Genomic DNA, 14,167 nt, shown 5'->3' with positions numbered 1-14,167 from the left:
TCCTTCACTTGTGTTTCTTTCCTTTCTGAGAGAGGCCAACAGTCTAACATCCATTAACCACAGCCTATTTCTGCCTTTCCAGAGAACCATCTGCATCATGAATAACACTTGGTTTTCGTTCATGGAAATATCTGAATGATGTAAGTTGCATTAGCTTTGACACATTCCAAGTTTTGCTACAAGTTGTCAGCATAATTTCTGGCTCAAAGCCTCATCAATGACAAGCACTAAGCAAAGACTGCTTGTGAAATCAGAAAGTTGGGCCCAGCCAAAAAAAAAATAATCTTAGTTCCTTCTTTCTATTAAGCCTGAAGTATGTGATCACAGAATGGCCAGGGTTGGAAGGACCTCAAGGATCATGAATCTCCAACCCCCTGCCACATGCAGGGCCACCAACCTCCCCATTTAATACCAGACCAGGCTGCCCAGGGCCCCATCCAACCTGGCCTTGAACACCTCCAGGGATGGGACACCATGACACACTTTATAGACATTATATTAATACAATGACAGAAATCCATCGTCATTTCAAGATAAAGTTTAAGAATCTCCCATTTGCATTTTCAGTACAAGTAATAAAATAAGCTAAATTGAAAAGCTGGGATGGAAAGTAAAGGTCAATGATGCACAATTCAAATAAAAATTAATCTGACGTTACAGCCAGTAACCTTTCTCTTCTTAGAGCACTGATAAATCTGAATACTCTGGCTTAGGTATCATACTACAATAAATGGCTGGAGAAAACAGGCTCCAATAGCACCAGACCAGTAGCGAAGGGAAATTCTTCTTAGAACATGCTGATTCTCATTAATGAAAATAATTCTAGACAAGAGTAGGGCCTAAACTCCAACTCGTCATAATTGTGCTCAGAAGCTTCAAAGAAAAGCACCAAAAACATGCGTGCAATAGCCACACCACACACAGTCACTGGAGAAACAAACAAAACCTAACAGCTCTGAATGGAGTCACAGTGAAGCTGTGACTTGCCCTTGCAAAGTCAGCCCAAGGGAAAACACAGCCACAGCAAATCAGAAGAGTCACATTTAACAGAGCACTCTGGATTTACTACAATTGAAGTTTAGACCACAAATTCTCCATCCAAGAATATCACTTTGGTCACAAAGATAACCTGTTCATTCATTGAGTTTGATGCAGCAAGCAAGTCTAACGCAGCCAATGCAGCTTTCAACCCATACAGCAGGGGGGGGGGAGGTGATGAGACTTCTGCTTTGAACCTCTCTCCAGGCTTGTGGCAATGATGGTCCCAAAAGCAGAACAATAACAGTCACCTGATAATCCGAAGCTACTGGAAACAATACTAACCTGACAGCATTCTAACACATCATTACTTAAAAGATGGGCAACACTTAGATCATACCCTACCAGTGCACCACAAGAGCTCAGGACTGTATGATGGATTTTGAGGGTAGAATCAAATGTCAGCCACCTGATAAACAACTTCAGAAGCTGAACATATCCACCAGTAAGGCATTTTCTTTAAGACATGTTTAAGTCTACTTGTTACTCTAAACACCTCTGCATCCAGTTATCTACAGTAGCTTGTCTGGAACATCATGCAATGATGTTAAATCTAAAAAGCCCAGCTTTATTCATTTCAGTTAAACTGCAATTTATAAACCTGTAACCAACTTGAACCAGATTCAAATGCTCATCTCACCATAACAAACAGAAGTATGGTAATATGAAATACCAGCATGCACGTTTGTGTATGTGCACACAAGTACAGACTTTTCTACAAAAAAGAGATGAGCTAACATAAGGAAAATACCTAAAGAAAAATATTTATCTACAGACATGGAAAAAGTGACAAAGGACTTGAAAACAGCTAGCACTAGGAAAAGGTAATCATATACGTAAGCACTGAGGAACTCCACGGTTTAAAAAGACCATGAAGATGGCAGCTACACAGCACAGCATCTCAGTAGGTTCTCACGGAATTCCCTGGATCCACCTATCAGAAATCCAATTTTAAGTATGGATAGAAGCAAAAAAATTCATAAGATGAGAGACTGACAAGGAAATGAACTGTCGACCAGGAAAAAAGAAGTGTTTTTCAAAGAATTATCATTTATTTGGAGAGAAAAAAGCCAAACGGGTTACAGGCAGTTTTCCCCAGATGTTGAAATCACAGCCACACAGATTGGTAGAAGTCCCTTCCCTCAAAACCTGTGCCAGGACACAAACAAACAAAACAGCACAACAGAAATCAGGCTTTGACAAAAATGCTGCCATAGCAAGAAAATATTCAGTTCAATTTAAATACAACCAGCACAATTTCATCAAACCTTCCCTTGGGTGCCACCTTACCTCTCAAAACAATATTTTAATACAATAATATGTAGCATTTCAAGTTGGTCATCAGGCCTCTGCAGTCACATGGATGCAAACTTCACAAATGCAAGCAAAAGTACCAAATGTACGTGGCCTTAGCTAGGGCATCCAGGAAGAGACACCAAGCTTTAGTTGGTTTTCACACAACCTGCTCACAGAAAATGGCATCCAAACAGTGAAGAAAGAAAATAACAACCAAAAGGCTATTTGAAAGCTGCACAGTGAGCACTACAATTCCAGCTAACGTTGGAAATTACTAAGTTAAAGAAACTGAGAATTGAAGAGCAATTATTTTAAATACCAGTTTCACTACTTAGCTCTTCTAGTCTATAAGCACTTACGTGCAAATCATACGTGTTGCACAGTGAGTATGGGACAGGCGTAAAAGGAGCTTAACAAAAATAGGTTATAAAAGTGGGGTTTTCTTATTTTTCCAGTATGGATTGATTAAGAAAAACAATGCTATGAGCAACTTGTGAGCACTTGAAGAGCCGTGGTTTCTAGATAAGCTTAAATATTTAGACTGACTTTCAGCAACACCAAATTTCAGCAATAACACAGTGTAGAAAGTTTCTCTTCCTCCACCAGGTTTTGTCTTACCACACACAGCACTAAAAATGGAGGATGCAAAGTACTACAGAAGAGGTGAGAAGGGCAAACAGACTGCAAATGTCTGAGATTCATTGCTCTACAAAGGAAAAAACAAAAAATGAGGATGAGACAAGAACTATTTGATGCTAAGCAGCTGCGTGAACAGACACTTCCAAGCTTCCACCTAAAAGTAACTCAGTGGAAGAGTGTGCAGTGCAGGCTAGTAAGCTCAGATGAGTGACCTTCCACACATTGAAGCAATACAACCCTAAAGTATCTTCATCTTCAGAGTTCATCTGTTCTCCCTTCCCAAAGAAACCCTGATCGAATTATTTCCACAAAAAGCAGTGACGTGCTCGCTAGTGAGGCGTTACTCCATCCACAGAAATTACTTCCAAGGAATGTGGCACCTCTAGGATCCCCTGGCTCCCTACCACGCTCCATCGATTTTCCACACCCTCCATTTTTATGTCTGCAAGTTCTCCTGAGTTCAGCATGTTTTTCTTCAGGGTGGGACAGGGATCCCACCCGTTAAGTGCAAGCAGTCAGCTATGCACTTCAACACTCTGGAGGATCATCACTGCAACACTGGATCCACAGAACTTGTATGTTAAATGCAATCATTTCTCTTATTTCTGTACTTCAGTCAAGTCTCAAGATCCTGGTAACAGAATGCCTGAACTGAACTCTATTTCTTTGCTGCTCCTAGGAAGTCAAACAGAAAGGAGATACCAAAGCCCAAACATGTACTTGGATACTATGGCAGAAGAAAAACAATATAAATCTTACTGAAGAATATTTCCAAACACATGGCAGATCAATGACAAATGGGAACACTCTCCGGAGGGGCAGTGTCAATCCATGTGTTATTTTGCACTTAATTCTTCTTCCTATCCTTTACTGAATGGCTTCTATCCCACCTATGAGGCACAGCTGGGAAGGAAGGGCATCGCACTGGCAAAGAACAAGTACACATGAGCATCTCAGGCAGCTGGTACACTTGCTGGTCTTATAAAACCAGACAGTGAACAGAAGGGTGATTCTAATCAGAACACAATCCATCATCAGAAAAATACTACTATTATACCAATCAAAGTCTTCTCCAGGGACCAGTAAAGGCATTTTTCTCAAAAGTAACTTCAAGTCCTGCAAAATACAGCCTTTCCATTTGCGTCTAAGCCAAAAAGCAATGTTTAAACCAAAACATTTTAAAGCTTGCATGTAATTACAAACAAAACACCATCACAGTACTGTATGATGTTTTCCTTTAAGTTGTAATCCACAGGTGATCTACAAGACTAAAGCAACAATTAGAAAACAAAACAGTCAATTTGCTACAGGAAAGGATTCAAAACTGCCTTCAGAGTCAAAACTACCAAACAGCTGGTCTAGAAATAGGAACTGAGTAGAAAGGTCCTCTGCAAAGTCACTTGCCTGTAGGGGGTTCTGCACACACTGCAGATCAGATAAGTTTTTTCCAACAAAATTTAGAAGTCCAACTGCTAAAAAGCATCACTAAACTCAAATACCTCAAAGCTTGCTGCTCTAAGAAAAGCCACCTCAAAAAATTAAGCTCAAGTACCTGGAGACTATAGGTAAACAGAATTCTAGAATAAATTATGACTTGGTATCTTCAGTTCAAATCACTTGTTACCAGCATCATTTCTGCACAAGAGCAACTGAAGAGGGATTTCCTGATGCAGGCCTTTGAAGAAAGAGAGCAAAAAGGAACTATTTGTTCCACAGCTCTCACTACACTGAAACAAAATCAAACAAACAAATAAAAAAAAACAAAACACACCTGATACTTAAATACCTGTCATTATATCAGTAAGCAAAAAAACACAAATTCATAGTTGAGATTTTCTTCAACTGTGAGCTACAAACTACTGTTGTGTTACTTCTGGAAGTCTTTCTGTGAGTTTGACTTTGGCAGGTAATTTCCTTCATAAGGAAAAAAAAAAGTAGAAAAACAGAGACTGCAGACTTGATTCCATACAGACCATGTATTTATTGTGGACCCTCAAACATTTCAACAACTATCTATATTTGATGAGATGACATAAGGTCATATAGAAAAGAGCCTGCAGAGACTAAGTTGACAAATCTTCCGCTGGTGAGATTTCAATATGCAAGATGTAGAATTAGCTGCTTTATAAAATCATTTGAATGTCTTCTTTTGAAAGCATCAGGGTTTAAACCTTCAGTGCCTATTTCTGCCTGCTTGACATCCTATCCTCAGAAAAGGTTCTTAGTATCCATTCTACAAATACAAATGTCAGAAATAGCATTATTTCACTTGAAATGCTGATCAGCCTTTTAGAATACATCTATTAGGGATTAAAAGCTTTGTGGGACCACTAAACAAAACAATGTCCAAATCACAACCCACCAGCCTGTTTGTAAGCCCAGTTTGTAGGCTCTGGAGCCTACAAACAGGAGGGAATCAACTCTTTGAAAGGATAGATAAGAACAGGACAAGGGGAAATGGTTTTAAGTTGAGGGAGGGAAGATCGAGGTTGGATGTCAGGGGGAAGTTCTTCACTATGAGAGTGGTGAGGTGCTGGAACAGCTGCCCAGAGAGGCTGTGGATGCCCCGTCCATCCCTGGAGGTGTTCAAGGCCAGGTTGGATGGGGCCCTGGGCAGCCTGGGCTGGTATTAAATGGGGAGGTTGGTGGCCCTGCATGTGGCAGGGGGTTGGAGATTCATGATCCTTGAGGTCCCTTCCAACCCTGGCCATTCTGTGATCACACAGGAATAAGAAGGGCTATATTCCAGCCTTCCGTTTCTTAAGAAAATTTTAGAAACACTACCAAAAGAAACAACTGAATTTAGAGAAAACATGACTATAGTTAATGAGGCTGAAAAACTGAAATGCTTAGAATGGCCAAATTGTAACAGGAATTGGAATTACTCTGCAAAGTTAACTTTTCAATGATACTTAAAACATCAAACGTAAAACACTTTTTTACATCAGCTGTTCATAAGTACTTCATAAACACATCATCTTTTAGTTGCATTTAACGCAAACACCGGAACGCTTGAGAATTAGCAACTACACTTCTAGAAAATACTTCACTAGAAATAAGCTCACTGCACCAAATCTAGGCTTGGACCAAATCACATCAGCATGCTGTCCCACGTGGCTGAAATGGAGCCCTTCCCAAAGCTATGCCCACAAGCACCTTCCAACAGCTTCAACAAAGAGCATTCACATCCTGAATCCACTCCAGAAAACATATGCCAGGCTCTTCAGCAACCACTGGGCCTCATGCTCAATGTTTTCAAATTCTCCAACATCACTGCCCAGCACGAATACAGGAAGCAAGGTGACTTCACTGCACGCGTTAGGGATACAGTCACATTGGACACCCTGGACAGAAGCTGTAAAACTGACCTCCCTGACAAATTTCTTATTGGAACAAGAAGTTTGGATTTGTTGGACACTGTATTTAATACATTTTCAGAGGAAAACTGAAAATTGAAGTGTTTCTACAACAGTGTAACTGTACAACTAACTATACTGACAAGTCCCTCCAGAACACCGGTGACATTTTATAGAGCACATTTCAAGACAAAGAAGCCATGTGTCATGCTGTATAAATCCTGTAAGCTGTATTGACAATCCCAGACTAAATGAACAACTATCAGCATCTATGGAAATGCACATTAAAGCCTCCCAAACACCTGAAAACAGCTGGATACAGAGATGGCAGATCCCAAACGAGCTCCTCCTTGGATCTGTTTACCAAACCGATTTTTCACTTCAGAACAGCTAACTTACTGACACTGAAGTACCTATAAATAAAGCAGAAGCAGCAAATTTGTTCAATCTACAGCAAGAGGCAGCAATGCAGACATGACTCCTGGCAGCAGAAAAGAGCAGGAGAGTATTTCAGACTTTCAAGAAGAGATGATGCAGTTCTTAGCTAATCAGCACCAACCACATACAGAACAGAACATAGTGCTAAAACCTTCAAATCCAAATATGCAGACTACAGGACATTCCATTAACTATTAGTAAATTTTATCCCACTGGCAGCTAAAGACTGCAAACCCACATTAGCTTACAGTACCTCAAAGCATGAACACAGCAATAGTTAATTACTTGAATTAAATTGCACGTTGGAGTTCAACATTTATAAGCAAGTATTCAGTAAAATGCAAACTATGTTTGTAGTTAAAATGGATGCATCTTTTCAGCACCAGATGAGTTACCCTGAAATTTGCCACCCAAAAATACTCCCTCACACACACACAAGCTACTAGTATGAAGAGATCGTGTGTGGATCATGGTTCCAACACTCACGTCCACACACAAACCTTCTGTACTTGAGGTATGGTAAAAATCAACACTCAAATTCAGAAAACTACTGACGATTCCCTGAGTAAGCTTGCAGAAAATGAAACAGATTTGTTCACAAATGAAATTAAGTTTTAGCACTATACACAAAAAACAGTGCTAAACATAGAAGTAGTAACAAAATTTTCTAGTCAAGATTATCTTTTCCATCAACTCTTCTTCTCAAAAGACATTTTCTACAGTTTCCCTAAATGCAACTGCATTAGACTAAACTATAGACAAAAGTAAGACCACAAATTTAAACTCACTCACTTCCTGTAGTTCTAATATATGTCATTATTTGTGCTTTAAGTGACTTGATTCTTGCAAGATTGAAACAATGAAGAGCAAACTGTAGCCCATGTTGGCTTAAACTTGAGGACAGTTTAAGTCCTCAAGTCCTTGTGTCATTGAGTTTTTCCTTCCCATTCACCAAGAGCAGAAAACCATATTTTATTCAAAACAGTAGATTTCTGTAAGAAATGAATTCTGTAATTGGATGCTAGATTACAAAGGGACTTCTAGTTCCAAAATAATTTAAAAAAAAAAAAAAGAAAAGAAAAAAAAACCTCAAATTTTAAAACGTTCATTTTGTAATCAATAGGAAATAACTGAACTACAAGTATTCACCACTTTGACCTTGATTTCTAACTTTGTCAACAGTACTTTTATGTAACATGTACATGAATACTGCACAGCATGTCCATTGTATTGATGACAAAACAAAGCATTAAAGCTATCCAAATTACAAAAGACAAAGGCAGGCATCAAGAAAGAGACAGATGGCTATTACAAAATTATTTTGTGTTGTTTTGACCATTAGCATGACAAAATTGAATTACATAACCAGTACATATGCTTCAGTACCAAACTGTAATCACGATCTACTACCACACTAATACTCAAATGAGAATAAAAGGGAAATCAGATGTCCTATCAAAGCAGATAACAACGGGGATGATCACTGCCACCTAAATGAACTATTATGTCCATTTTTCATCCATACCAACTACAGTTTCAAATTGCCTGTAGTCCATAGGGAACCCACTGTTTACATTTGGTTTTCATTGCAACCATACAAACTAGAAAGGTTTGTTTAAATTAAAGCTTTGATTTTGTACCACAGTTTTGTGGCCACAGAAATGTAGAATGCATTGGATATGGTCAGACGGCAGGACCTAACTGCACTGGGATTCCAGATTCTCATGCTGCATTCACCGTTGTAAAAGCAGTTCCATTTTTATTCAGATGAAAATGTGAGCTCAAATCCCTTCTATTCTGTGATACATGCAAGTCATCTTTTAGACAAGACCCACATCAGCCTTTTTTTTTTTTTTAATTGCATAAACTGCAGAGTTCTTATTCTTTGTTCTCTTCCTTATCTACCTGCATAAGACATGTTCTTTTCAAACACTCTAGGTCTAACAGTCAAGAAGACAAAGATGCTTGTTTTCTCACAGACCATGCAAAATAAAACTCAACATGATAATGTGTTAGAGCTATGTCAACATCCAGCGATTCCTACTCAGTGAATAAGAAACTTACCTACTACCATGAGCGTGAACTCAAATCCTCTCTTCACGGACTTCCGGTAAACTTGATTTGGAAGATTTGCAAACCCCACATATCCTTCAAGGTTCTTCTGTTGCTAAGACAAGAGACATTCACAAGTTTAAGAAGCTTCCAACTTCTTAGTGCGACTGTATTTTCTTAGAATCCAAAGAGGCAATGCCTATCTACCTCTCAACATCCTGACCTGCATACAAAGACACTGCAGTGCACTGCACCAATACCCAGCAGTCTTGCACAGAAAGCAAGCTGTGTTAACACTGTGACTGTGCAAGCACAACAGCGTGCAAGTACAAACATTAAAAACTTTGTTCCAAAACTCATTTAAAACACAGGCAAGTTGTAGGAGCGTATTCTTGTGAGTCTTGGTGGTACTGCCCTAATATTTCTGGACTAATTTGATGCACTCCCGTTCTGCATCACACATCCCTTTGTGGTCAATCTATGCCCAGTGTTTGCAAATGCAGCACACGTTACAACAACCCTTCACAAATGTAAAACTTCAGTTGCCCTTTACTGTGAAAAACTCATTCATAATATTGCCCTACTAGATGAGAATTTTGGATGCTAGCCATTATTCTTTCTCACCACAAAAATGAAAATGTTGGAGGTATTTAAAATGCTGCTCCCTCGCTGCCCTTCAGCCATCTTACTTTCAAACCATTCTTCTAGCAGAATCCTAGAAATGTGTTTGATGATGAACTGGTCTGAGGATCTTCGTATGAGACACAACAGTTTAGCTCTCTTTTACAGAAAAGGCAAAAACACTTTTGGCACGTTTTCTACTGAAAGCAACACCAGATACTGTTTTATATGGAACAATGGCTTTAAAACAGTAGATTATGTCCAACCAAAGATGACAGAACGTGACTTGATGTTGCCTCAGTTTCACAGTTTAAGAGTTACACGCATCCAGAGTTGAAGCACTGTGTGCCAATTTGAATTCCCCTCTCCAAGACAAACTTCAATAGGACAGAGATTCTATGAAAACCCACACACAAATCTGTTCTACTACAGGCACTACTGCCTTAGACCTTGACTGTATGGGACGGAGTCTGGTTGATTTAAATTCTACATTAAATTCTACACACAATTTGTGTTTGTTTGGATGCTTTTTCTAAATACTGAAACAAACAGGAAAAAAACCAACATGTTCACAGCAGTAAGTCCTACACTTCAAAAGGAAATGTTTTTTAATTAAAGCAAGCATTCCTTGCAGGTATAGAAAAATGCTATCCTTTTTCAATGCACACAATGCCCTAAGAACTAGCTTATTTGCAATCCCAAGGCACTAGTCAATTAATTAATTTTACTTAAACTGTCAGTTTAAACTGACATAACTGCTACCTCCATTCGGCAGAGAAATCACTACTCCCCATGAATGCCACATCACTGTAACACAAACTCAGTGATGGCACCCGTGTAAGTAAATCCGAAGAGGCTGAATTTAGCAGAACTGCTTAGGAAAGAAAGATTTAATCCTAATACTAAATGCTTATCAGTTCTCATTTAGTGATAATACAATGCATTAATTGCCTTCCCATTTTTAAAAAGGCATCTTTTAATTAATTCATACAGAATAGGAGAGGAATATTTAATGACAGCCTGCTAAAGCTAGGTATTGTAGCTTCAAGTTCAAACACACACAGAAACAGATGTTTGTACTCCAAATGTGTGATTTTCGCCTTTTGTCATCAAGAAATGCTAAGAAATTCTATTCTGCTTTTTGTTTCATTTCAGTCTCAAGGCTCATCTGAAAAGTTTTAGAAGATTTGAGTTCTTCACTTTTTTTTTTTTTTAATTAATTCAAAGACTGTTTTACTTTCCTAATCACTGCAACACGTGAGAAATATAATCAGCTACGCTCCAACAAGCTAAACATGAGCCAATGCTTCAGAGACAGTAACTCTCACTGAGTTGGATGTTAAGTTATGAAAAAGTTCCTCAACAGGGCAGGTCCTTAACAACTATTAAATATATGTAATTGCTATTTATCCCACAGGACATAAAATGCCTAATCATATTCAGACACTCCTTACAGTTCTGCTTGTCAATTTGCACATACCTTTTAATGTAAGCCATTCTTACCAGAAACTATTCTTAAGCAAAAGAAATAGCTTTCACTTTGATTACATTATTCTTCTTTCCTTTCCTTCTCCTTTACAAAGAGTTGCACAATTGGAATGGTATTACTGCTAAGAACTTTAAGAAATCTGAAAATGAAATGCCAAACAAGACTAGACAGCAACTTTCAGCTTGTTTGCTCTGTTAAGCTGATGTATAATGTTTACATTCACAATCTGTTTTAATTCAAACAAAATAGAGATGTCACTAAACAAAAGGATGTATGAAGCGTCAAATCTGAATGCCATGTTTGACTCAAGGACTTGAATTCCATCAACAGGAAAGAGCCTTTGTAAAAACCAAAACCAGTTGTCAAACTCCAGTTTCTGGAAAGCCAACATCAACTAAAATTGGCACTTTCACTGTACTGACTTGGAAAAGATCTGATTTGTTCATACACCTTCTACTTCTAAAAACAGCAAAAAATAGGAGGAATCAAGTTTCTTAAGCTCCTCCAACAACTTTTAAAATAAATTATTACTTTTGCTGTTGTTGTTGAAGCATTACATTCCACAGCACGGATCATCGTGCAGGGCAACACTTCATGTCTCCAACACTTACCAGAGGGTTTCCTTAGCTTTCACCCCTTCCTGACTTTCACCCAGCTCAGTTCAATTCACTTACTAAAGCCATTTACTGTGTTTCACAAAAGTTGTAATATGTCTTTACCAAAGTAATACTTACAGCTACTTTGTGAACAACACATTTCCATCATTTCCAGTGTTGAAGACATTGATAGAACACATCCAACAGTAGATCGGTGGAAAAATGAATTTGAGCCATTGCAGCAAGGAGCCCATGCAGGTACAGCAGCAATCCAGGAAGAGGAGCAGGTAGTGTGAAGAGAGAAAGAAAAAGAAAAAGTTACTTACATTTGATCAACAAAGTTCCTCACTACTCTTTCAATCTTGTATGCTCAGTGCACAGTGCTTCATAAAACAGTGATTTGGTCTGTTTTAAAGAGATGGCTTCATCTCACAGCAGTGAGCTAAACAACCTTCACACCGTTTTCCAATACAAGCAGTTATTCAATAGTCCTCTTTATTCTAGTTGTGCAATGTGCTTTCAGTTATCAGATGCTGTGTGAACCCACAACAGACTCAAGGGCATTTGTTTTCTTCATAGGTGCACACCACAACACATAACCCCACTTCACCATGCTATCACATATTATTTTTTAAGAGTGGAAAAGGTACAAAGATCAAAGCCATCATCACCGTAAATATCTCTGAGGGTTTTGTATTTCTATAAAATTTCCACATTTACTGAAGAGCATCAATTCACTTCTGAGTATTAATGCAAACTGTGACATTGGTTGAACAGACAGAAAATAAAGAACAAAATTAGGGTGCAGAAGTTAAGTGTTTGCTCAGCATCATTTATCTGTGGGTGACAAGAGATCCACACTAGCTCTCCAACAAAGCACTTAGAGTAACTATAACAACCATAGAAACCGTAACATAAATTCTCTTCACATGTCTGGGTTTTGGGTTGTTTTTTTTTTCCTCCACTACGCATCTTCCGGTGCTTGACAGTTCCATGATAATGATACAAAAGAGAAGGACAAAAAATATCTTGTTATCATGTTTTAAGATTGCAATCACTGATGCTTCCAAGCCCTTACTTTCAATTTTTAACTATTTTCATACTCTCAGAGGCTCTGAGCCTATTTCTAGAAGATTGACACCATCATGGATACCAGCTCAGAGCAGCGCTGAGGTTCCCTGTCTCTTTTGCTATCTAGCAGGATGCGTGCCTTTGGCTTCTGCATTCCCCTCAGCCTATCAGCGCCCACAGCCACAAGAGCTTCCTCTGGTTGACTCCACATTGTTAAATGGAGGACTTTCCCATTTTGAAATTACCTCCCATTAGTTAGCTGGCACTCGTGCATCAGGAAACAGCCTTAATAACCCAACATACTTTAAGGAGAAGCAGCAGTTTCATGCTTCTGATCACCTCTGCAGCTCTTCTGCAACATTCCTTAGCCTGTAATCTCCTAGAAAGACCAAGTGAGATCAATGTGCTATCCAAGGAAAAGTCACACATCTACACAGCCTCACCACGTGCCATCTCCCGTTCTCAGCTCCTTTACTTCCTCCCAACACGCCATTTGCTCTTTTGACCTCTGAGGACGGAGCTGATGCCTGTGGGGAATTGAACCACAGCCCCAAGCCTTTGCTCCTGGGCTGCAGCAGCTGTTCACAGCTCACTTCTGATCACACAGCACAACAGCAGTCCACCTATCTATCACTTTCCATTCCCCTACACTGCATTTAACGGCCACTTTTTAATCAAGTGACCGTTAGTATTCTTATGCAAGTCCTCACTGTTGTTCATCATCCCTGTCCTAACGGAGCACAAATGAAAGCAAGTCATATGAGAAATTATACTATTGGCCTTAGCTGACTTTTGATGCATCCACTTAGTGCACTCAATGTTATTTTAATAGAGGTTTGCCCCAAGCAAAATGTCAAAGCCCACATAAACCAGCAGCTGAGCGGGAGCTTTCAGATCCATCATCTGAAGCAGTGGATTAACAGCCAACAGCAAGCTGCTCTAACTGTGCAGCTGATGAGAAGGAAGCAGTACCTTAGGAAGCTTTTTACAAACAACAATTACAAAAATCCTAATCTTTCTGTCATCTGCCAAGCCTGTCTATTGTCTCTGTTGTTGCCCACTCTCTGCAATTTACATCTCTATTTAGTGCTGATAATATCCAAGAAAAAAAATTAAAAAAAAAAAAAAAGACAATCTTCAGAAATACAATCTAGGCCAAAAGATGGCTGGCATAAGGTCCACTACTTGATGAAGCACTGCACCCTCTTATCAAGGAGAGATGCAAGCCCAAGGTGAGCTAAAGCCATTTCTGCCTCTGCTGCGTGCAGCCTGGGAGCGTAGCTCAGCCTGCCTGCATGGTAAGCACAGCTGCTGGGCACTGCCAGTAACCAGCAGCCTGGCACAGGATGTCATGAAAAATCTCAAGGATTTATGACCTAACCCGTCCTATGGCAAGTATTAATGAAGACAATTGGATAAAACAGGAAAGCAGTTTGACAGTGTCGGAAATCCTGATCTTTCCAATCAGTTTTTTCCATCAAAATGGGGCTTTGGAGCTTCCCACTCAAAGTTATTCTAAAAATAAGAAATGCAACTCGTCCTTCCCTGCTCTCCTTCTAGGACCTACCATT

At 39.2% G+C, this 14,167-nt stretch overlaps 1 protein-coding gene across 1 annotated transcript in view; it reads right to left on the bottom strand.

Annotated features, from left to right (window-relative positions):
* The window catches only part of SEPTIN7 (septin 7), a gene marked incomplete at both ends in the record, with an annotated part of 60,708 nt that extends 47,901 nt beyond the window's left edge, over positions 1-12,807 (bottom strand). The window contains 2 exons of the mRNA XM_079538472.1: positions 8,832-8,934; positions 12,679-12,807. Of these exons, the coding sequence (XP_079394598.1) occupies positions 8,832-8,934; positions 12,679-12,807 (232 nt within the window). The remainder of the gene's footprint in view (positions 1-8,831; positions 8,935-12,678) is intronic.
* Positions 12,808-14,167: the final 1,360 nt, after the last annotated feature.

Source organism: Tetrao urogallus (assembly GCF_951394365.1).
Source record: "Tetrao urogallus genome assembly, chromosome: 7".
Lineage (NCBI taxonomy): Eukaryota > Metazoa > Chordata > Aves > Galliformes > Phasianidae > Tetrao > Tetrao urogallus.
Note: the sequence above shows the minus strand (reverse complement) of the source record. Positions and strands in the feature narration are given on the sequence as shown.